At 47.1% G+C, this 25,206-nt stretch overlaps 1 protein-coding gene across 3 annotated transcripts in view; it reads left to right on the top strand.

Moving 5' to 3' along the window:
- The window catches only part of SLC12A8 (solute carrier family 12 member 8), a 159,523-nt gene that overhangs the window by 94,199 nt on the left and 40,118 nt on the right, over positions 1-25,206 (top strand). For all 3 annotated transcript variants that reach the window (XM_059887971.1, XM_015471682.2, XM_002684815.6), the window contains 3 exons: positions 5,517-5,630; positions 22,843-22,930; positions 24,469-24,556. In XM_059887971.1, the coding sequence (XP_059743954.1) occupies positions 5,517-5,630; positions 22,843-22,930; positions 24,469-24,556 (290 nt within the window). The remainder of the gene's footprint in view (positions 1-5,516; positions 5,631-22,842; positions 22,931-24,468; positions 24,557-25,206) is intronic.

Genomic DNA, 25,206 nt, shown 5'->3' with positions numbered 1-25,206 from the left:
GCACATTTTGCTCTCTCATGACTGAGGCTGCCTCACCCATTGCAGCTCCCAGACCTGACACCAAAGCCCTGAGGCAGAAAACTCCACTGAGCAGCCCAGGCCCCTGGGGGCTTGCTCGCCAGACTGCCCGTCTGTGTCCACTTTGGACCTGCTGGGATTGGGCCATATCTGAGTAAGTGCAGGGCTGCGTGGCAGGAGCTCTGTGAGAGCCTCAGTGATAGGGTGCAGCCTGGACATGCCTCTTTTCTCCTTGGCACTGACCTGTCTTTGTTAGGCCATTTTAGGCTTTCTGTCCCTCCCCCCAAATGCAGGTCTCTGTCCCCATGAGACAGAGTCCCAGAGCCATCAAGGCAATGCCGGGCAATGAGCAGACCATCCCGGGTTCCAGGTGGGCTCTGCTGCGGAGGAGGCTCTTGGGAGGGGCGAGTGTCCAGGGTGAGGCGGGGCCCTTGGTCAAGGCCCCCCGTTCACCTTTCCCTTACTGCTCACCCTACTGTACTTTCCGGCTCCTCTGGGATCCTCTGAGGCCCGGTGGCCTTCTCGCGCCCTCCCCGCCCCCAGGCCTTGTTTTGGTGTGTGTGTGTCCCTTCCCAGAAGCTCGGCCTCTCCTTTCCTTTTCCTTGCAGCGCTGCTCTTCCTGTGATGTCCTAGGATCCGGGCAACGTGCCCCTCCCGCCTTCCTCTCCCTTGGCCCTTCCTCTGCTCTTTCTATTCCTGGTTGGACCTGCCTCTCCCATTGTCGTTCCCAGGAAAGGGCTGTCTTGCTGGTCGAGGGGTGGGGGACCTGAGCCAAGAAGAAAACCGGGTGGGAAGCCCCCAACCCGACCCGGGCTTATCAGAGGGATGGCAGGGCCCCTGGTGCCAGCGTCGTTTTTAGATATCTCACTTTCCAAGTTAGTCAGCAGTGGCCATCTGACACCCACGGTGGAGGCGGGGGATGACTTCCCTCTGCCTGCTCTGATTTCAGCGGACCCCAGGGGCAGTGAGGGCGGGTGACACAGAGTTTCCCGGAAGCCACCTTCCCAGAGGGCGCAGCCCAGCCTGAGGGAGCTGCCGTTTGTAGCAGTGCTTGACTCCTTTGGCCCAGACGAGGTAGGCAGGGTCCTGTGATAGTCCTTGGGAGCAGATCCTTGACCCTGCAGGGGGCTTCCTACGGTGACAGGAAGCTGTGATACCTGAGTGCAAAGGGGGAAGGCCAGCCTTCAAGTGTCTTCCCACCTCCTGCTCTTGCCTGGTTTTTGTCATGTTTTCTGTTTCCTCACTCTGTTCTATCTTTGTTCTTCCTAAAAGCTCATAACTCACGTGGGGCCAAATAATGTTTTCTGTGGATACAGAAGCAGATGTTCAGGTCAAACCCAGATATAGTTACATGCAGCAGCTGCAGGCACTGGGCATTCTGGGCCTCGCAGAGCTGGAAGACACCAGCTGAGAGCGCCGGAGCCCTCTTGTTACCAGCAGAGTCTCTGAAGGGCCCACAGAGGCGAAGACACTCACCTTAGACATCTCTGGGGAAACAACTCAGGATAAATTGCAGGGAGTTGCTATGGTAGATGGAAACCGTTGACTTCAGACAGACCTGGGGTGGAGGCTGGGCTCTGCCTCTTCCCAGCTGTGCACACACCCCTTAGTGCATATGGCATTCCACAGGGAGACCCCCGTGGGCCCCACAGAGGTGGAGAAGGGGAGATGCCATGACCTCGGGGGCGTTTCTCTCGGAGTTGAAGGAAACCTCGGCTGTATGCATCCCTCTGTGTGGGAGGGTGGTGTTGGGGACCTGGGGACCTCAAGACTGGCCTCCCAGAGGAGAGGCCAGGGCTGTCATACAGGCAGGTCTACTGTGTGACCTTGGACAAGACTCTTCACCTTCATGAGCCTGGTTTGCTCACCTCTGATCTTGCAGGGTAGTTGTAAGGTTCAAGGATGATGTTGTAAAGGACTTGGTGCCCAGTGACTGGCACAGAGGAGGTGCTTAATAACTGATGACTTGTCACTGTGTTCAGAAGGGAGTGTCCCGGGATGTCCCTGGGGGACCTGCCCTGTCCCCATGCATGCAGATGCCTTGCCTGGCAGAGATGACAGCAGGAGATGTTGGCCTCTGTTCACCCCAAGGCACGGCATGGTGGGACTTGAGACATCATAGGTTAGGTGGGGCCTGCCGGAAGTCTCAGGTACAGAGGCAGCCCCTAGCATAGAGGTCCTGAACCTTGGGGAGGCTTCAGGGAACCCCCACAATGGAATGCAAAATGTGCTTTCATCAGATTCTCAAATGGGGCCATGACTAGAAGAATTAGCAAATCAGGCAGCAAGACCCACTGTGAGAGGCCGTGGCAGGTGGTGTCTACTCAGCCCTGCAATGCTGGATGTGGCCAGCGGACCTCAGGCCACGCCTTAAGTACAAATTCTTCTGAGACATCAGTGCCTGACCTGGGTCCAGCTGGACCAGAGGTTAGGGTTGTGGGCAAGAGACTGGGGCCCCAGAACTCAGGATGAAGGCCAGGTCTTCTGTGGGGCTAGCTCAGGACTGGGGAGCATGATGTGGGGGGCTGTCAAGTGGATGGAAGTCATAAGGGCCCCGGGAAGGTAAGGGCAGAGGCAGTTAGACAGGTCCACCATGCGAGCCTAGGCCTCCTTCTCGTCCAGTAGAATGCAGCATGTGTGAATGGTGGCCGTAAGGCCCACCCCTGCTGGACTGGGCTGTGTCAGAAATGATCTCTCTAGGCCTTGAATTCCAGCTTGAGGAAAGTCACTGCAGGGTCTTACCTCAGATACCTGAGGCTGTAGGTGTTTCCTCCCTATCTTTTGCTCAATTTCGTTTTTTTTTTCCTTCTGTTTCTTTTTTGCCCCTTATTTTACTTGCCCTATCTTATGTTTTTCTCATAAGCTACTTATTTTGAAAAATGGGGCAAGTATCATTTTGAAAAACAGGGAGAGTATAAATGGAAAGGAAAAAAAAGAAATAAATTTGTTTATAGAAAAGCTATCTGGAGAAAGTAGGCTTTCAGTTGTGGGACGTTTTGTTTGTTTTTACAAAAGGCATTACTTTTTGATGATAAGTGGATTATGCTCATGACAGACAACATGGAAAGTTTTTAAACATTTAAAAAAAATTGCCCATGATTGCATTATACAGACAACAACAATTAGTTTTTGGTATATTTGCTTTTTTTACATATATACATTAAAACTTTTTTTTGTATTTATTCTATAAATGGTATCCAATTTCTTACTTAATATATGTCATATGTAACATGGATAGGTTTCTTTGGCACTAGTAAGTCTTTATAAGGATTTAAAATACCTCAACCTTTCAGTTGGACATTTAGACACTCCCCACTTACACGATTATAAATAACTCATTGACAAGCATCTCTGTTGATAAAGTTCTTGTCGAAGTTAAGATTTCCTTGAGAACAATTCAGGACTGGACTTGGGGGGAAAGGGCTGGGGTCAGCAGCAGTTGTCAGTATGAGCGTGTGCTTGTGAGCGTGTGAGAGCTGCATTTGTGATCATCCTGCAGAGGAGGGACCCCGCCCCCACCCCTGCCGCCTCGAATAAGCCAAGTGACTCATCCGCTCAATCTGTGGATCTCGTTGGTGGGATGATGGAGAAAGAGAAGAGGCTTCCCAGTGACTCATCTACAGCGCCTGAGATCCCTCTGGCCCTTCAGGCTGACCAGGGCCAGGCCCTTCAGGCCTGGTGACCAAAGGCCTGCCCATGTCAGGGTGGCTTCGGGGACAGCCAGGATCCGTGGAGCCTGATGAAGTGTTCTTGATCCTCACGGCCGGCCTGCCCAGCGCACAGCCCTGTGCTCAGATGTGCTCAGACCTGTGTGTCATCCAGCTTGGCTAAGCTCCCTTCCAAGGCAGGCTGGGCTGGTTTTCTCCTCAGAAAGTCTAGTCAGTGGGGTCAGCCAGCGGATAAACTAAAGTTAACTTGGCTATTATTGCTTTTCTGTTAATGAGGAGAGGACCAGCTGTGAAGACGCCAAACCATTCGGAAATGCTGCACAGTCCTTGGGATCTAAGGTTCAGGAGAAAGAGAGCAATTGACAATGATTTTAAGTCCTGACTGGACTCCCCAGGGTTCCTTGTGCTTCACTGAGCTTTCATTTTACTGTTTTTTTTGAAAAATATTTTTCCTATGAAGATATGAATCTTGGAAGCCATGAGAAGTGCCCGTGATCTCGGACTCATCAGCAAGCCAGCACTCTTTACTGGATGGAAGCTCGGGGTGAAGTTCAGCCCCGAGGGTGGTGGAGGACAGGCTGGCAGGGGATTGTCACCACAGCCCTGGGGGTCAGCTATGGAGAGACTAATGGCTAAGTGCTCATCTTGCATGTCAGAGGGGATAGAGGGAAAAAGATCAAGACCGAGTTGTGGACTAGAGTGAGCAGGAACAAACCAACTCATTCTCTAAAAACTGACACTGGATATCCTGCGTGTTTCTGAGCCCAAGGACACTGGACTTGTATCTTAAAATTCCACAGCCCACTAACACATCCACAGATACTGTTCAAGGTGACCCCCTTTGACAAAAAAGCAGTATCTGTAGGAGTGAAACCTCTTAACTGCATTTAAGGCAATGTAAAAAATGTTTAAAATTCTTTGAAGAAATCAGATCTGAGATGTTTCTGCTATAAAGTAGTCTCTGAACCATCAGACTGAAAGCACGGAAGCAAAAGATCCAAGAGCAAGGTTCTTTCAGCGTGACCCATATTTGCACCCTGCCTGCTGTGTGGCAGGCACAGTGGCTGGGCCTGGGGGACAGAGGTGTTTAAGAGCAGATCTCTAGCCCCAAGGAGTCTGGTCACGGAGGGCACTTAGGAGGAGGATTCTGATCAGGGAGTTAATGTAAAGCCCAAAGAGAGCAGTGTTTGGGTTGGGCTTGAAGAGTGAGCACCATATTGATGTTCAGAGATGTGGGGAAGGGTCTGGAAGCAGAGGACACAGGATTGGGTACTAGGGGGCTTCTTGGGCAGAGTGGTCTGTGTGACTGCTGGGAAGAGGAGAAGGCAAAGCACGAATAGGAAACGGTGGGCCATTGCCAGGTTGTACGGAGCTTCCACACTTGTCTTAAGGAGTTTGGACTTTATTCTGTAGCTAATAGGAATCTATGGGAAGGTTTTTGAGCAGGGAGTTAATGTAATTTTTTAAATCAAAAGCAAACACATCAGTGCATGCTCACTGATTTCAGCTGTACCGAAGTCTACAAGCAAAAAAAAAAAGCTCCCCTTGCTAGAGGTGACTACTCTCTTCTTCATGTCATTTTATTTACCTACATCCATAGATATATATATACGAAAGTCAAGCCCTAGACGTGGGAAGGAAGATGTTTCTATAATCTTCTGTGTTCTCTCCCTGCCCCCCCCCCCCCCCCCACATCATACCTACCTTTTACTATTTAAAGTTACTATTTAAAGCTGGGACTATTTACTATTTAAAGCTGGGACTGTAATCTAGGGAACTTGTGCTATGTCTTGTCACTCGGCTCATTTTGCTTTCTTGGTATTATTTCAGAACATGGTTTTATTGGATATTCACCAGAACTGCTACAGAACAACACTCTGCCAGATTACAGCCCTGGAGAGTCCTTTTTCACTGTCTTCGGGGTGTTCTTCCCCACAGCTACAGGTACTGGCATTCTTTTTCATTATCATGTTAGGGATATAAGTAAATGCTTGGTTCCCAAAATGTAGTATCATAATGGACCTGTATGTGCTTATAGGGTATATACCTGACTTTATAGACAGCCTTAGCTTTAACTACACATCTATTATTTTGACAGAGGCTTTACTTGTTCATAATTCCTGAAGGCTCCCAACATGATTTGATCCTCCTTACCCCTTATACTTACATATTGACACCTCTTGGCCAAGTTAGTAGGGGGGACATATTCTCTTAGGGCTAAGCAGGCTGGATTCCTCAACAGGACAGCTGCCCTTTCCACCTTGTATCGAGTGCAGACTGGTCTCTAATCTCCCCCTCCCCTACCCCAACCCACGTGTCTTCTCCCAGGGGCAGAGAAATGCTCTTATCTTCTTGCCACTTTGGCTGTGGGTGAAATCAGGACCCCACGGGCAAGGACTGCGTCCTCTCCCCCACTTTCCCGTTCCATGGTGCCTGCAGAGGAGCCTTGCACAGCTGAGGTCCTGGTAGAACTCCTGTTGCATGCTCGGGTCCCAGGCCCAGAAGGTAGTAAGCTAACGTGTTGACCAAATGCTCCACAAGAAATAACCATTTACTAGGGACTGGGCTTGTTCCCAGAACACAGACTCAAAAAAACGTTTCTTTCTCCATCCAGGCAGTGTTGATGTCCTGGAGCTGATTTTGTCTCCTTTCCCTCTTCCTTCTGCCTTCCTCCAGAGAGAAGGGAGGAAAAGCTACTAGATTGTTGAAAATTTAAGAGACTGTCCCTATCAGATGTGGACAAGGATTTGGAGGAACTGGAACTTGCATACATTGCTGATGGGAACGTAAAATGGGACAACCATTTTTGGAAAATGGTTTGACAGTTTCTTAAAAACCAAACATACCCAGCCATTCCAATCCTGGTTATCTACTATTGAGGGGGAAAAAAAAAAAAAAAAGCATGTATCCATATAAAGACTTGTATATGAAAGTTCAAAGCAACTTAGTTTGGTATAATCCCAACTGGAAGCAACTCAAATACTCATCAAAGGGTGAATGGAGAGACAAATTATGGTGTCACCACACAATATAAAACTAATCAGCTATTAGAAAAAGTGAACTATTGATAACTTGTGACGATGTAGATGACTCTCAAAATAAGGCTGCTGTGTGAAAAAAGTCAGGCAAAAAGAGAGTTCCTTTTTAAAAAGATAAAATTATTTAAAAATCCATTTATATAAAATTCTAGAAAATGCAAACTACAGTGACAGAAAGCAGGTCAGTTAATACCTAGGAGTGGAGGTGAAGGGAGCAGGAGGAAGGCCAAGGAAATTTGGGGGGATGAAAAAATGTGTTTCTCACTGTGGTGATGGACTCGCAAGTGTGTTCTTGTCAAATTTTACAGACTGTCACACTCTTAAACTTGTAGCTTATTGTATGTTAGTTATACCTCAGTAAAGCTGTTAAAACGCGGGGGGAAATTACTGACTGTAGTCGTATTTAACAACTCCCCTGAATCCCATTTCTCCCTCTGGCCACCGCCCCTTTCTCTCCCCTGCACAGCCACAGTCTCTGCTCTCCCAACCACTTTCCTGCCTCCTGCTCTACTCGTCCACTCACTCCTTTTGGAATTCCAGGCCTCTCTCTCCAGTGAAATGGTTCTTTCCAAAGTCATCAGTGGCTTCCACTTAGTTCAGTGGGTACTTAAAATTTCTCAGTGTGTTTGACCTCTCAGCTGCGTTCCACTTTCTCCTTCATTTCTCGTACCTTCTATGATGTAGCATCCTGCTCTGACCCTCTTGATAGGGGCATCCTCTTCTGCCTGCCCATTCAATGCTGGGGTTCTTCAGGCTGTGCCTACTGTTTCCCTTGGGATCTCATTCATGCCCATTGTTCAGGGACCACCCACAATGCTGGCCATTCCCAGATTTATGCCTCTAGCCCCGACTTCTCTAAGCTTCACATCGTGTATTTAAGTGCCTACCTGACACCTTCTCTTGGTATCCTAGACTCAGCATGTTCAGAACCCATCCATCCCATCAGCCCCAACTGGTTCTCCTCCACTCCTGATCTCAGGGATGGCACCCTCATCCCCGCAATTGCTTGAGCTAGTAATGGGGAGTTACTTCTGACACCTTCCTCTTGTCAGGCTCCTCTGTCCATGGGCTTCGCCAGGCAAGAATACTGAAGTAGGTTGCCATTTCCTCCTCCAGGGGATCTTCTCAACCAAGGGATCGAACCCATGTCTCCTGTGTCTCCTGCATTGCAGGCAGATTTTTTTACCCACTGAGCCATCGAGGAAGCCTCTTCCTTACCAGTCTCCTGCAAGTCCTGTGAATTTTACCTCCTAAATTTACCCGCCTTTACTCTCACTTCCCTCTGTCTCTACCACCTGACCACTCTGCCCCAAGCTTCATTTCTCAGCTGAGTAACTAAGGCAACTCCGAGTTGACACCCCTCCTCCCTCCTCCCTCTTTGAGGCTAGGTCACAGGAAGAAGGCTGGAGCTAGGTCTCGGTGATGGCAGGTAGCATGCTGTTCTACAATCCAGGTGTGCCAGAAACAATGCGTTTCTTTCATCTTAATGAAGTGGAAAGAGTTGGTCTCTGAACCTAAGCCTTCAGGCTGCTGGGGTGGCTGGGAACTGATGTCAGTCATTCCTCATGCCTCTGCCTTGCCTGTCAGGTCTCAGGGTCTTACTAAGTACAGGGCGTGTCAGGGGCTCTGGCTGTTCATCATCTGTGCTCTGAGCCAGGCCCTCCCACAGCCCTGTCTGTAGCTCCCTTTAGGTTTATGGTCTCTGCTGCTTCCGAGCCACTTTGGGGGATGGAAAGTTTGCGGAACCTGGGAACCTCGTGCCTAGAGTCTGTGTACCTCTCAGACCTTCTTTCCTGAGGTCTTGCTGGATCCCACTGGTGCTGCCAGGGAGTAGGCCTCAGGTCCCCGTTGTTCAAATCCTGTGGGCCTTTCTCTTCCTGCCCAAGCGTGAGGGGCAATCTTCTGTTCTAATATGGGCGACACTGCTGTCCAGGGCCAGCTTAGTGAGCATGAATTTATGCATTCACACTTGGGCATAAGCTCAGAAGGACCCCACACTTGGTTGAATGCTTTGCTGTTGCTAAAATTCTTAATAAATTTTGAACAAAGGGTCCTACATTTTTTTTGCACTGGGCCCTACAAACAATGTAGCAAATAGGTTTTGTTCCCGCCATGCTCTCCCCAGTCACTCTGCAGCTTCTTTTCTACCTCCTCCTGCTGCTGCTGCTGCTAAGTCGCTTCAGTCGTGTCCGACTCTGTGTGACCCCATAGACGGCAGCCCACCAGGCTCCCCGTCCCTGGGATTCTCCAGGCAAGAACACTGGAGTGGGTTGCCATTTCCTTCTCCAATGCAGGAAAGTGAAAAGTGAAAGTGAAGTCACTCAGTTGTGTCCGACCCTCAGCGACCCCATGGACTGCAGCCTTCCAGGCTCCTCCATCCATGGGATTTTCCAGGCAAGAGTACTGGAGTGGGGTGCCATTGCCTTCTCCTAGATCCTCTAAAATCTCCTAAGGGCCCAGCCTTTTGAGAAACAGAAACCAAAACAATGTGAAAAGTCTGCTTCCTCCCTGCCACGTATTTCCACCAAGATAATAAAATAAAGGTCACGTTCGTTTTGAATGGACAGAAAAGGAAAGGGGGAGGGGATGAAATACACGAAGAAGAAAATTTTCGAAAATTTTTAACATTAACATCTGAAAATATTTTCTAGCCCCTTCTGCTCCCCATTCCCCCACACCTTGCCCCTCCCCGACACATTCAAGAGGCTTCCCACCTGAGCCTGGCCTGTTTCCCACATGAGCCTGTTTCCTTGGGCCTGGCAGGGAGTCCTGATGCCAGGTCAGATCCTTGCTTTCAGGTGCCAGGTTAGCAGCTCCAGCTGAAGCAGGGCCGTGGTCCTTTGAGGCAGGCAGTACCACCAGGATGTTGCCTTATGTGCGTGACCCTGTCAGGTCCCCTCCAAGCTTCTCCCATAGCTTCCCTCCTTTTTATTTGCAGGCCTTGCATTTTGTAAGAGAGGGAACGCGTGGCCTGAGTGAAGGGCCCGGGGTGACAAGCCTTCCCTCTGGTGCTTCACCCTTCAGTAGGGAATCAGCAGTGCCTTGAGGTTGGAAGATGCCACCCAGGAGCCCAGAATTTGAGCTGGACTACCATTTGAGATCAGCCAGTCCAGCGAGTGACTCTCAACTTTTTATCTTTTAATCCATGTTCGTTTTTGTTAATCATACTGAAAACCTTACTACACTGGAAATTCTGTGTCTCCCTGGACCAAAAGGAGTATCTTGGTCCTTTCTTTGAGAAAGATTCTACCTAAGAAGATTAGCCAAGCTTCTTTATTTTCTGTGGCTTAAGTTATGAAGGTATTGTTTGGTAATATTCCAAATATAAAATTATAATATTGAACAAACTGTCTACACAGGCCTCTTTTACCCCACCCCTCTCAGGGAATGTGCTTTTCTGCCTCCCTGACACCCCCGGCCCCATCCCCACCCTCCACACCCCGATCTGGGCCCAACCAGGTTGAGAATCACTGATCTGGGAAATGAGCACAGAGGAGTTTATGAAGGATTGCGGAAGATCACCCAGCTAAGGTGCGGAAGGTGACCAGAGTTGTTAGGAGAAACACACTGACTGAAACTGCCTGCTCTCATCAGGCACCATAGTAACCATTCCTGTGAGTTATTTTACGACAGGAGGTCCTGGTAAGGAATACGGAACTAAAAAGCCACCAACAACCGGTAGAATTTGGGAAAGGTCAAAAGGAGATACTCATGTCCCATTGACCTCCCAGAATCCTCCTTGTTAGAATCCATCTTGACTGAGCAATGTGTGCACCACCAGGAAGGGCCCTGAGTCAGAATGATTGGCCAGAGACAGCCCGGAAACTAATCCCATCACCATAAAACCCGAGACTGCAAGCCACATGGCAGAGCAGGTCTCCTTGGTTCCCTGACCCTCTTGCTCTCCACCCAGGTGCCCCTTCCCAGTGAAGTCTCTTGCTTTGTCAGTACATGTCACCTCTGACAATTCTTTTCTGAGTGTTAGACAAGAGCCCACTTTCGAGCCCTGGAAGGGGTCCCCCTCTGCAATAAAGTTGGGCCACCATCCCTCTGTAGAGGGTTGCCTCTCCTGGCTATCTCTGTTTTCCAGGGGCTCCAGTGTAAACACAGTAGGCAGGACAGGCAATTTGTATCCCTTGGCTTTCCCCTGGCAGATGTTCCATTAAGCTATGAAAAGCATGGATGATTGGCAGTTTCCATGGTGACGGATTTGCCAAGGATTAGCTCTGAGTGAGTCATGGCTGGGGCTCCCTCCAACGCCATCCTCTCCTGGAACAAGAGAACCTCCAGGCTGTGAGAGGGGAGAGGAGTTTGGAAGAACAGACACTTCCAGTCCCCCAACCCTGCATCCTCATCTCTGACCAGTGATGTTATTTAGGTTACTCTAGAGATTTTATCCCTGGGGGTGGGAGACTTCTGGGGAGAATAGCTGAAGCCTAGGTTTCAGTGGCTCCTCTGGAGTTAGGAAGCAAGGTCTTCTGTCAGTGCTCCTCGCTGCACTCCACCACACCCTGTGGTGGTGGCTGCAGGGTGGGGCTGGGACCTTGGAATAGACTCTGCATTTAGTTTCCCAAAGCACTTTCCTTCTCTGAGCTATACCACCAAACTTTCTCTGAAAAACAAACACCTCTCCCTATAGTTATTCATACACACACATAGCCACTCTGGGAATCTGGGACCACAGTACATGGAGGAACTAGAAAATGGAAATTCACTGGGATAAATACCATTGTGTGAAGTTGTGTAACCCTTGTCCCCAAATTTCAGACTCCTGCTGGAAAGGATAAGGGCCTGTTGTGGTTGACCACACCCAGCATCAAAATGTATGGGGGAAACCAGCAGCCTTTACCAGAATGTCCACGCTTACCTTTGTGGTCAGGAGCCCTGCTATTTCTGTGACATCCTTTGGCCTCCCTGGACCTGATCCTATCTCTCCCCACCCCGCACACATACACACACTCTGAGAAGTTCTGGATTCTACTGGGCTCTTCCAGATTGGCTGGCTGTCTCTGGGACCCTCAGCTCTAGGCATCCATGCTGGCTTTGCCTTCAGCCTACCCGTACATTCCTTCTCTCCCAGTGTATCCCCAGGCCTTCTCTTAAGTTATGTGTTCTTGTGGGTGAGAGAATGAGGACCTGCTGGGGCAGAATGAGGTCTTGTTTTAAGGAGCAGAGAGACTGAGGAAGGACAGTCTGAGGGCGGGACTCACCTCTCTGCATTCTGATGGACTTGTGAGTAGGAACAGGAGAAAGGGAGGGAGCTTTATAATTATTATATATGTTTATTTTTGTAATCTCACTTATAGAATTTATGATTTTATCAAATTATCACAGTATCTATAATAATTATCATTACAATAGCCTACAACATCAGGCACTGTGCGGAACACTTTATAGTCTTTCATTTAAACCTCATCATGACCCCAGTGCTTCTATCAGATGCAGATTTATCATTAAGCTAATGAAGCCTGGGTTTCAGGGTCCCTTGGTTGCATGACCTCCTTCTAAAGTTCCATTTCATATTCATAACTTGGTATTTTTAAAAAGTTTTAGGCCCCATGGAACCTGTATCCTTCCCTGGGTTCTATTATTAATCCATCTTACATATGAGGAAACAATGACACAGAGAGGTGATTTCCCAAGGTCACCCGACAAAAAATGGTGATCCCCATCACTTCCCACGTGCTTTGGCAAGGATGCTGGGAAAGAGGACACACGTTTGTCTGGAGCTGTACTCTACCCGGAAGTCAATAAATCCTGCTGGAATCCTAGTGTTTGAATGTCCCATTATTAGACACAGTCTGTCTCAGCAGCATCTCTAAGGCATTGCGAGAGTGGAGCACTGACTAGTTCTGCCTCTAAGAATAGAGCGAAGAGGGGACGAAAGATTCCTACTTTAACAGCTAAACAAACCAATCAGCCAGGTGTGGGGAAGGAGTGGGGTTTTGACGATCAGGTGGAAGGTAAGGAGAGGCAGCCAGAGTGCTTAGGAACCCAGGGGAGTTCTGAGAGCAGAAGGGAGCCCATCTTCCCCAAATGGACATTCAAAAAAAATGTTTTTTTATTGTGTTATAGTTGATTTACAATGTTATGTGAGTTACAGGTATACAGCAAAGTGCACCAGTTATACATATACATATATACATATATCCACTCTTCTTGTTTTTTTTAAGATTCTTTCCCCATATAGACCATTGAGTAGAGTTCCCTGTGCTATGCAGCAGGTTCTTATTAGTCATCTATTTTATAGATAATAATGTGTATATGTCAGTCCTAATCTCCCAGTTTATCCCATGCCCCCACCCCCAGGTGGACATTTATTTAGCACCTACTAGGTGCCAGGCACTGTGCTAGGTGCGTTATAGATGTTCTTTCTAGCTTTACAACAATCCTGCAAGGTACATAATCTTATCCCCATTTGCAAATGGGGAGACCGAGGCTCAGAGCCACACTGCCTCCAAACAACAAAAGGCGGCAGATAAGGTTAAGTCACTTTAGTGCATGGATATTCTACTTTAATGAAAAAGAAAAGTAATAAATTTATGAACTTAAAAAAAGAAACAAAAAAGGCAACAGAGAAACAATCTCTAAATGGAAAGGGAAAATTGAAGGCTTCTAAAGTAAGAGTAGTTCTTTAATGACCAACCAACAGAAACCAGGAAAGTCTAGAAAATGATTAGCTGTTTTTCTTTATAAAAAGTATTTATTTATTTATTTATTTTTGGCCGTGCTGGGTCTTTGTTGCTGTGTGCGGGCTTTCTCTGGTTGTGACTATCCTTCGTTGTGGTACACAGGCTTCTCCCTGTGCTGTGTGGGGGCCGTCCTTCACTGTGGTACACAGGCTTCTCCCTGTGCTGTGTGGGGGCCGTCCTTCACTGTGGTACACAGGCTTCTCCCTGTGCTGTGGGGGGGCCGTCCTTCACTGTGGTACACAGGCTTCTCCCTGTGCTGTGGGGGGGCTGTCCTTCATTGTGGTACACAGGCTTCTCCCTGTGCTGTGGGGGGGCTGTCATTCATTGTGGTACACAGGCTTCTCCCTGTGCTGTGTGGGGGCTGTCCTTCACTGTGGTACACAGGCTTCTCCCTGTGCTGTGTGGGGGCCTTCCTTCACTGTGGTACACAGGCTTCTCCCTGTGGTGGCTTCTCTTGTTGTAGACCATGGACTCGAGGACATGTGGGCTCAATAGCTGCAGCTCGAGGGCTCTACTAGAGTGCGGGCTCAGTAGCCGTGGTACACAGGCTTCCAGACCCTGTGGCGTGTGGGATCTTCCTGGACTGGGGATCGAACCCAAGTCCCATGCATTGGCAGGCAGATTCTTAATCACTGGACCACAAGGGAAAAGTGAAGTCACTCAGTCATGTCTGACTCTTTGCAACCCCAGGGACTGTAGCCTACCAGCCTGCTCTGTCCATGGGATTTTCCAGGCAAGAGTGCTGGAGTGGGTTGCCATTTCCTTCTCCAGGGGATCTTCCCAACCCAGGGATTGAACCCTGGTCTCCCACATTGCAGGCAAATGCTTTATCCAGAAGCCCCAGGCTTTTTTTTTTTCCCATTGTTTCCTTATTGTTCAGTCACTATGTCGCGTCTGACTGTGACACCATGGACTGCAGCACTCCAGGCTTCCTTGTCCTTCCTGGAGTTTGCTCAAACTCGTGTCCATTGAGTCAGGGATACCACCCAACCTTCTCGTTCTCTGTTGCTCCCTTCTCCTCCTGCCTTCAATCTTTCCCAGCATCAGGGTCTTTCCCAGTGTGTCAGCTCTTCACATCAGGTGGCCAAAGTATTGGAGTTCCAACATCAGGCCCCTTCAGTGTTGACTTCCTTTAGGACTGATTGGTTTGATCTCCTTGCTGTCCAAGGGACTCTCAAGAGGCTTCTCCAGCATTACAGTTTGAAAGCATAAATTCTTCAGGGCTCAGTGTTCTTTATGGTCCAACTTTCATATCCACACATGACTACTAGACAAACCATAACTTTGACTATCCCAATCCCAGGATCAACCTGCACCTCCTGTGTCCCTGCATTGCAGGTGAAGTATTTACCCATTGAGCCACTGGGGAAGCCTTTTTTTTTTTTTCTTAAGAATTCTCATTTTCAGGATCAAAAAAGGAAATAGGGTGGGAGTGGGATTAAAATAACAGGCAAGAGGTGAAGACTTTGATCTCTGTACTATGGTTGATGAAGCGGGCAGCGAGAAAAGGCAGAGGACCACTATCTTGCAGATGCTGGTAAGTGGTTAATGGACATTTATCCTGGTTATTTTTATCAATAGCTGATCCTAGAGATGTTTAAGGGATCAGTTCCTCTCCTGACCATCCACGTCTATTGTCACAGATATTTGAGCCAGGGTGCCAAGCCAAACCTCCCAGTTCACCTGGTGCCACACAACCAGACTGTGAGGTTAATGGCAGTGCCCAGAAAGGTCTGGATGATGCTGGAGGTTTAACCTCCTCAACTCAAGCTGGTAAAGTGATGGCCAACACCACCATCCTCACATGTGAAAGCTGAGTCGGTGAGGAGATGTAAAAGGCCTTAGGACGAGGACGGAAGACCAAGTCAGAAGGCTTTACCTGTGTGAAGAAACCTGTTGCCTAAGTCATATGGTCATGATGCAACCCATATCATCATCCTGATATAGGGCGAGGACGTGGTTTAGGGTAAAGCAATTAACTGCTTCCTGGAACTGGCAGCTCAAGACCAACGAGGAGGGGAAATGCCCTGGACCAGGACAGACTAGTGATTCAGAACTGGGGACGGAAATTGCTGTAGGAAAACCAACGTGTGGTGCTGATTATAACTGATTATAAGTAGGGCTGATTATAACTAAGTTCAGCACTCTTGTGGGGGCGGTAGCCCCAAATTAATCATGCCGTTACTCTGGTTTAAAAAGAAAAATCCAAAAAGAGCATGGGTGTTAGGAGGAAATGGAGAGACTGTATGATGTGGAGGAAATAACATGACTTGAATTAAGGAAACTTCAACATGAGTTCTGCTGGTTTTGCAAGCAGCTAGCTTGAAAACATGATCAAAATTGCTTCCTCTTTTGGGGTCTCAGTTGCCTCATCTGTGAAATAAAAGGCCAGAGTCGATGATCTCTAAGATACCTTCCAGCTTTAAGAATTGATGATTCTAAATAACCACTTTAAAGATTTTTAGGAAGCCTGCCAAAAAGAGGATAAAGATCAAATAGGAATTACAAAATGGACACTTGGTGTTTTCCAATGATTAAAGTGTTTCATTTTTTTTTAAAAAAGTGTTGAATGTCAAATAAGTTTTGGGAAATAGTATGTGCTACATTTCTCTTCTTACAAATGGACAATGAAAATTAGAATGTTGTATGGTAAGGCAATGGCACCCCACTCCAGTACTCTTGCCTGGAAAATCCTATGGACGGAGGAGCCTGGTAGGCTGGTAGTCCATGGGGTCGCTAAGAGTCGGATACGACTGAGCAACTTCACTTTCACTTTTCACTTTCATGCATTGGAGAAGGAAATGGCAACCCACTCCAGTATTTTTGCCTGGAGAATCCCAGGGATGGGGGAGCCTGGTGGGCTGCCGTCTATGGGGTCGCACAGAGTTGGACACGACTGAAGTGACTTAGCATGGTAAGTCCAGCAGTAAGAATCTCTCTGATCTTGTTTAATCAAGGTTTTTCCCACTGATACGTTTTTTAACTGTGGAACCTTTTTTTAGGGGGCATTATTTGTAAATATCACTGTGAAATAGTACTTATTCTACTATTCCTCCACTAAATCTAACTCTAACATTAATAATATTTTTAAATTGTAACAGAAGCAGAAAGGTAACTAGGGAATCTCTATAATACCTGATTAGTATGGGTGAATATGAAATCAAAATAACTTTTCTAGATCTAACTGGTAAGCAAGACATTTATAGTCCACCAGAACTAGAGATCATCTGCTCAAGAATTGTGTAGTCGTGCAAGGGCAAAATTCTGGTAGTAACAGTGTGCAAACCAATCTAATAGGTGTGCCCGGAACACCCACAGGAGTCACCCCGAGGCTTTCTGTCTGGAGTGCAAGTTACTGCCATTTCCTTGTCTTGGGAGTTTTGTGTTCACGGTACTGACTGCCTATTTTCTGGCTTGCCTGTTTTGTCTCACAAGCCCACTTCCTGGCTGGCTGGGTCTGGCCCATTCCTGAGGGTGGCCTGTGTCAGTGTCAGCTGTTTCTGCTCCCACTGAGCAGGATTCCCACGTGCCCCATACCAGGCCAGCTAGTAGGACCTCTAATTAAAGGCAGGGTCATCACTGTGCAAGGGATTGTGGAGAGAGAAGAAAAGGGCGTTTGTTTGTTATGAATACAGAACCTTTGGGAAGCAGGAAGCCATTACGATTAATCAGTCACTTTCCTAGACAGAAGCGCCTATGGCAATGGAGTTCTTGTGGCTCCTTATTTCTAGAGTTTTGTAAATGATCTGAAGGAAGGCGTACATAAAGACATGACAAACTAGAGGAGGTACGAAAATGGCAAAGAATACATGGCAGTATGTAACTTTGCAAAGCTGAGTGAATGGGCATAGAACTGCCAGGGGCTTGGGGGCAGAATGAAGTCATTGCCGAAGGTAGGAAGCCAGGCAGGTAAGACACTGGTAAACCTGGTGACAGGTGAGAACCTTGGCAGAGGTTCAGCATTTGGGAGGTTCAGAAAGAGGAGGTGTTAATGGACGAAGTTAGTGGGGCCTGAGTATCAGGTAGACATGGGGATCTGGCCAGGGCTGGCCTTGGCCGTCAGACTGTTCTAGCAACAAAGGACATGGTCCCATGAGCTGTGGTCAGAGTAAGGCAGGTCCTCGGCCTTGCTCTCTTGATCTAAATAAAACCTGTATGTGATTTAAAAAATAAAAAAAAATAGTGCAGAGGTGCTTGTAACGTAAAGCAGTAGTCTCTCAGCCTGCCCTCCCTCCTCCACCAACTTGACCACCCAAAGAACCCCTCTACAGGGGCAACCATTTGTAGTCATTTTAGTACTTCAGGAGCTAACTGCATTACCAAGCAACATGCCTACATCTGAGCTTCCCTGGTGACTCGTTGGTAAAGAATCCGCCTGCAGTGAGGGATCCGCAGCTGGTGTGGGTTGGATCCCTGAGCTGGGGAGATCTCCTGGAGGAGGGCATGGCAACCTGCTCCCGTATTCTTGCCTGAAGAATCCCATCGACAGAGGAGCCTGCTGGGTTATGGCCCAGAGGGTCGCAAAGACTTGGATACAGGTGAAGCGACTTAGCCTGCATGTACATGCTTATATCTATAACTTGACAGTCAAAGTCACATGTAATTTATTGACTCCATGGTAAGAAATGTAGAGGGTTTAGCTTCCTTACATGTTCCTTTATCCACTTCCCAATTTTTAATAGTCATATTTTAATTTTTGTTCTTTTTTGATTATCTTTATAACTTTAAATAATATGCTTAAGTCTGTTATCCATCCTAGGCTATATCTCTTTACTGCTTATTGTTTGTGTGGAAAATTAATATTCTGTGTTGTGTTTTAAGATTAATGTATTAGGGTCATATTTATTTCATGTGTAAAGTATTTTGACAAGGAATGCGTTAGTTATCTTAAAGGAATCCCTGATTTTAAGGGATTCTGAATAATCCTTTTATATTTATGTTTTAGAGCAATATCAGGGAAGCTATGACAAGCTGATGACTAGCAGGTAAAGAGGAAAATCTCATGAAAGCCGTAGTTTACAACTTGCAGTGAACAAACACAGTTTCACACCCACCCCACCCCCCCACACACACCCCACCCCCCCCCCACACCCCCCCCACCCCGACACACACACACCCTCTCTCTACTAAAAAATGTTTTTTTTTCTTTTTTCTTTTGCCTTTAGGTTACAAGTCAACAGGTTTTGGAACTTCAAAAACAAGCTGTTCAATATTCTTGGAAATTTCTTTGCTCCTCTTAGCAAACATTTAGAAACTCCCCTTTATGATGACAAAATACAGAATAAATTCTAGCATTAACTTTAAATTTATTGCAGCTGGTATATAAATATTTGCTGGCATTTCCTTATTGACCTAACAAACTTAATGGCTAACTCACATTTCAGGTTTTCTTATTAAACTAACTGAAGCTTGTAACATTCAGCCAGTCCTGAGTGAAGATCCTGGGACTTTTGTTTCCCACACTACTACAACAAAAATATGAGTGCCTTTCCTCTTTCTGGTTTTCTTTTCTCTTTTCCTTTCGTATTAGCTGTTAGTTATAGCTTTATGTCACTTTGTCAAGGTAGATGATACTTGTATTCTACTTTGCAGCTAAACTTAAGTCCTCTGGGCTATGTCTGTGACTCTGTAGCTGTGGTTCACTGAAGAGCAAAGTGGTGGGCTACAACCCCACTTCCTTGGCTGCATCTGACGTGGCCCTTGTGTCATTTAGGGGAGAATGTTCCTAATATAATGGCCAAATGGATTCACTTTAAGACTTTTTTAATTAGTTGTTTAAAGTCATGTCCTATTTTAGTTTCCTTCCTATTTACATGTTGGCTTTCTTATTTACTTCTCCTCGAGTTTCAGTAAGCGTTTTCTCTTGTTGCCAAAATACGCAGTCAGCAAACCTTTAAAATAATTCATAGTGTCCTTTGTGTTGAATCCAGTCCTATCCAGAGGCATCCCTACTGGGGTGTCCGTTCTTCTGCTTCAGTCCCTGCGGGTTTCTCTGCTGCACAACTGTTACTCTGGGACTTTGTTAACTCCTGACTTGTCACCGCTGCTTTGTGAACCGTCTCTTTTTCTCTTTCATAGCTTATATCCTCATTGTACTGGAGTCCTTGCTTTAGTGTCTTCCTCAGAAATGATGTGTGGGAGGTAAATTTTCTGAGCCCTTCTTTGCTTAACTTTACTTTCACTTAATTGGTAATCTGGCTAAAACTCTAGTTTCAAAATAGCTTTTCCACAGAATTTAAAAATCAGTGCTCTTTTCTAGAACTCACTGTTGCTGTTGAGAAGTCTGATGCCAGTCTAATTTTTGTTCCTTTGTAACTGTTCGGTTTTTATCTTTGAAAATATTTAGGATTTCTCCTAAAATTGCACAGTGATGATTTAGTTGTGGGCCTTTATGTTGTTTACTTTATGGGATATTTCAGCCTGAAGACTTGTGTCTTCTTCAGGTTGAAGACATTTATTTCTGTTGTTTACCTGCTTAATTTATCTTTGTTCTCTCTTTCTGGACCTCCTCTTAGTTGGATATTGTAACTCCAAGATTTCTTCTCTTTCTCCTATTTTTTGCTGAAAATTTTTACCCCTTTGTCTTTCTGTTCTAAATTCTGGGATATTTACTTAACTTTATCTTCTAGATACTCCACTGCATTTTTAGTGTAAGTGATCATGTTTTTAATTTTAGTGATCATGTTTTTAATTTCCAAAAGTCTTTTTCTTGTTCTTATTTTTTGTTTTTCATAGCATCTTGCTTTATAGGTAGAATATTCTTCTTGGATGTTTATGGAGCTACTAATTAGTATTTTCTTCAAAATTTTATCCTGTGTTCTGATTTTTATGTTTCTTCCAGCCCAGGTGGTCCTGTTTTTGCCGTGCACGTGTCTGTGTGTTTGCTGCTGGGTTTGTTATACACGTGACCACCTTTGGTTGCTGGCGTGGATCTCCTGCTGCAGTGTGGGGGGGTCTGTCTCCTGACGGGGTTCTTCCTTCATGAAAGGGTGACAGCAGCACATTTGTGGGTGTGTCTGGCTCTTGAGGAGAGCTTCACCTGGGGTGCGAACATCCATACTAGTAGTCCTGGTTTTTCTTGGGCAGTTTATTTAGGTCCTCTAGATAAGCGTTCCAAGGTTTTCTTTTCCTTTCATTTTAGTACTCTGTATCATTTTATCCATTTTCTATGTTCCAGACATTTGTGGAAACTTTTCATCTACTTATGGCTCCCCCTCCCAATCCTCTTTTTTTTTAGGCATTCATCCATTTTCCCCTTTTACTATCCTTTTGATAGGGTCTTGGGAGGGAGAGGACTGAGAATAAAGAAAATGTGCCCGACATGCCATTTTAAACAAACAAAAAACATTTAAGAATTACTTCTCCCTTATTTCATAATGATCACTATAGAAAATTGAGAAAGAAGAGGTAAACGACAAAATAAAAAATGATCTGTTTTTCCGTCACCCAGAAATAACATTTTGAACATGTTCTAGTTCCTTTTTCATTTTTCTACACATCTATTTATCTGTTTGTTTTTTTTTTTTCACAATAAGATCATACTGTATGTTCTGCTTTCAGATATGCCTCTGAAAGTGAAAGTGAAGTTTCTCAGTCGTGTCCGACTCTTTGCGACCCCATGGACTGTAGCCTACCAGGCTCCTCTGTCCATGGAATCTCCAGGCAAGAGTACTGGAGTGGGTTGCCATTTCCTTCTCCAGGGGATCTTCCCGACCCAGGGATCGAACCCGGGTCTCCCACATTCCAGGCAGATGCTTTAACCTTTGAGCCACCAGGGAAGCCCAGATATGCCTCTGAAATGGAAACAATTGCTCTTTTCATGTCACAACATATCCTTGATGTTATCGGAGGGCTGGTATATATTGAAAGATGTATCATCACTTATTTAGCCAGTCCTCTACGTGTCTCAGATAGTAAAGAATTTGCCTGCAATGTGAGAGACCCAGGTTTTGAACTCTGGGTAGGGAAGATCCCCTGGGGAAGGAAATGGCAACCCACTCCAGTGTTCTTGCCTGGAGAATTCCATGGACGGAGGAGCCTTGTGGGCCACAGTCCATGGGGTTGCAAAGAGTCGGACACAACTAAACGACTAACACACACACACTACCTTTAGACCTTAGATTGCTTATGATTTTCACCACTCTATATATACAAGCTTTAATAAACATTTTTGGATAAATCTTTACTTATGTCCTTGACTGTTTACTTAGGATACAACCATAGTAGTGGAATTGCTCAGTCAAAATGTATGCAGTTCTCTGCCTTAGTTCAGCATTCATGATAGTCTTTGAAATAGTTCCTGTTTAACTTTCTGGGCCCAAACTTTCACTTTACTCCACTGCACTTGAGTTCCCTCAAGCATTATAGCAGAGGCGTTAAGAGAGCAATTTTCCAAATCACACAGACCAGGGTTGAATCTTAGCTTTGCTACTTACTACATGTGTGACCTTAAGCTATTTTAATTTACCTCTTTTAGCACTAGTTTCCTTGTCTATAAAATGGGGGAAATAATTCTACTTTTCTGATGTGGTTGTTGTGAGGATTAAATGAGATTTAAAAAAAAAAAAAAGCATGAAAAGCACTTAACACAGGCCCTGTCAGGTTCAAAGGGTTCATAAATCCATATTGATGGAGATGGACCCATTCCTCTCCCCAAACCCATGCAAAACGTCCTTTAAGAGCACATTCACAATGCACCCATCCCCGTGGGCTTGCAGAGCACGTGTGGGCTGGATCCACACGATGTTCAGCACCCGCTGTCTTGTTGGTTTCCTGCCTGTGTGTGTTTGGACCACAGCGATGACCTTCCACCATGACTACGTGCTTTCATGAGTGCTTATGAGGAATAGAGTCCACAGTGAAGAGGAGCTCGCCACTTAGCGTTGGTAGCATCAAGATGGTTTGTTGGAATCTGTTTAGAGTCCTTGGCAGCTCAGGAGCTTTGAACACGGCTGCTGACTCTGAATATTGGATGAAACGTGTCCCTGGGGTCCCTGAACCCCAGTGTAGTCTGAGGGTAGCAGAGGAAAAGAACTGTGCTGAGCAGACAGGGTGGGTTCTTTGCTAAGGCTGAGTCTTTCCTGGGTGTTGTCTGGCTGGAAGGCAGAGCTCAGAGCTCAGCATGTGGCCTTGGGACCTTTGTGTGGCCTGCCAGCCGCCTCCCTGGCCCTCATTACTTTGCACTGGGCCATAAGATGCTTTTGTCGCTAGTCGAGCTCTCCTCCTGAGCATCAGCCAACCCACAAAAGTCCCTTTCACGCCTTGAGGATGCCTCCCTAGTTGCCAGGGGAGACTGAGAAGTGCACTTTGCAGAGCCGCAGATGGGAGGGCATGCCCGAGGATCCCTTCCAGGAGAGGCCCCGAGGAGGGGAAGGTGATGTGTGGAGGATGCTGCTCACCCTTCTCTCCTGTCTGGGTGTCTTTCAGGAGTCATGGCCGGCTTCAACATGGGGGGCGACCTCAGGGAGCCTGCTGCCAGCATCCCCCTGGGCTCCCTAGTAGCCGTTGGCATCTCGTAAGTTCCCCTTGTGGCAGTCAGCTGGAGAGAGGGAGAGAAAACCCAAGGCAAAAGAGGGGATTGCTCCTTTTGTTCTAAGAGTGCCCTGTATGTGACCAGTCTATTCTATATTCCAATCCTCCTTTTAACGCTCAGCCAGCTGGAAAATTCACGTCTGGTGGGTTTAGATACTCGCCCTTTCATCCCTCCTGCCTGGGAATCCAGCAAGGAAGGGGGTCATTAAAGAAGGTGGACTCCTTTCTTTCCTTTTCCCTCAGCCTCCTGCCCCTCCCCTTCCCCACCCCCATTTTGAACTTGGGCATTTTGTAACCATTGAGTTTCCAGGACCATTGCAGGGAATATAAAAAGGAAGAGTTCTGCAGACAAAACAAGATTTGCATACTACACCCCTCCGCTGATTGTCTGCAGGACTTCAGACAATTAACCTTCTGAGCCTCCATTTTCATCTCTAAAATGGGGTTAATGAGAACACATGTGTCCTGTCGATTGTGGAGGAGATGCTGTGTGTAACGGTGCACAGTAGGAACTCAGAGGCTGATTGTCCTCTTCTCCCAGCTTGCTTCCCCAAGGCTGCCAGACTTCCCTGTGTTAGTTCACACTGTGCCACCCATGTGAGCAGGCTGGGTGCCTTGGGTCTGGTTCTGACCTAGAATCTTCTGTTTTCTCTCTGCACTACGGGAAGAAGCTCCTTTGCCTTCACTGGGTAGGTGTGAAAGGTAATGAAATCCCAGACATGACAAGGATTAAAGTACCTGCATTATTTTAACCGTGATGTTTAAAAAATATGAATACACCTCATCATTGCTTAGTTTGCTTTAGCTTGTTGTAATGGCACTGTGGCTCCTAGCCAGGCATACAGCACCTGTCTATTTTGTGCTAAATAAGGTGATCTCTCTGGGAAGAAAATGAGGCTGACAAAGATAAGGGTGGGTGTCCAGAAGGAAAGGAAAGAGCCCGCCTCATTTTTGGTCACAGCTGGAAGGTCCCAGGAGGAGCCTTTGGCCCATCCTCCTACTGTCCAGATGGGAATGAGGCCCCTGGGTTCATGTGAGTTCATCGAGGTCACAGGGCTTCTGAGGGCAGAGCCAGCTCACTGCTGGCCTTTCACATTCGGCTTGGCTCTCTGTCACCTGGGGGCCAAGGAACAGCGGGACTCCGAGGCCTGACAGCTCATCGGCTTGTTCTGCTGCAGGAGGATGGGGTACAGACCTGCCCGTCGACCGTGGCCTGCATCCTGGCCAGCTGGGCTGCTCCCCACCCCAGAAAACCTCTGTGTGTTTTCCTCTGGAAGAGGCAAATGATGCATTTCTATACGTTTATATGAAATGATATGTTTATATATATTTACATGAAATATGCTAGAGGAGAAAAGAGTACCGACAGTGCCCCCAGATAATCTGGGGAGCCTTCGTGATGGCCATTCTCTGTCCTTGGGGACAGTTCCCTGGGGGAACCCTCAGGCTGAGGAGGGTGGAGTGGGATGGGGTTGAGTGATGTCAGGTGGCAGCCCTGTTCTGCTCTTGGGTTTCTTGCAGGTGGTTTCTGTACATTGTCTTTGTCTTCCTGCTCGGCGCCATCTGCACCCGAGAGGCCCTTCGCTATGACTTCCTGATAGCGGAAAAGGTGGGTGAGTCCTACAGCCTGGTGGGCTCAGGCTGCAGGTCGTTGATCAGCTCTGAGCAGCAATGGCTGCCTCCCCTTTGCGTCCTGGCTGGGGAATCCATGTAGTCGTGGGCCCAGGATTGCAGTACAGTGGCCCAAACCATGGGAAAGATACAGGTCCTTCATATGTATCCCTAGACTTGGGTAACCACATCAGAGAAGACACATGCATGCAGGTGCTAAATAATGGGGACACAGGCAACCCTGCATGTCAAAAATCAGAGCAGAAACAAAGAATCTGGTCACCTGAGATCCCCAGCTCCAACAATCCTTCATTATTGCCAATAGCCTCCCTTCCACTATGAGCAGAAAGCTACTCACAAGAAAGCAGTAAGAAGGAGGAGGCTGATGAACAGAAAAGAGGGCAGGAAGCCCAGCGCCAAGGTGAGGGGTGGTGGGAGACAGGGTTGGAGGCCCCTTGTCCTCTCGGGCTCCCCAGGGGATGGCCCAATGGATTTGGATACTGCAGCTTTTTTTCCTGAGGACTACACTGGCCTGAAGATGATTAGCCAAGTCCTCATGTTCCACAGCCTCTGAACAGGCTGGAGGTCATGTGACAGTCAAGGACACTCACTTGGCATCTCTAGAACCCAGGAGATTAAGACTTCCAG

Source organism: Bos taurus, chromosome 1 (assembly GCF_002263795.3).
Source record: "Bos taurus isolate L1 Dominette 01449 registration number 42190680 breed Hereford chromosome 1, ARS-UCD2.0, whole genome shotgun sequence".
NCBI lineage: Eukaryota > Metazoa > Chordata > Mammalia > Artiodactyla > Bovidae > Bos > Bos taurus.
Note: the sequence above shows the minus strand (reverse complement) of the source record. Positions and strands in the feature narration are given on the sequence as shown.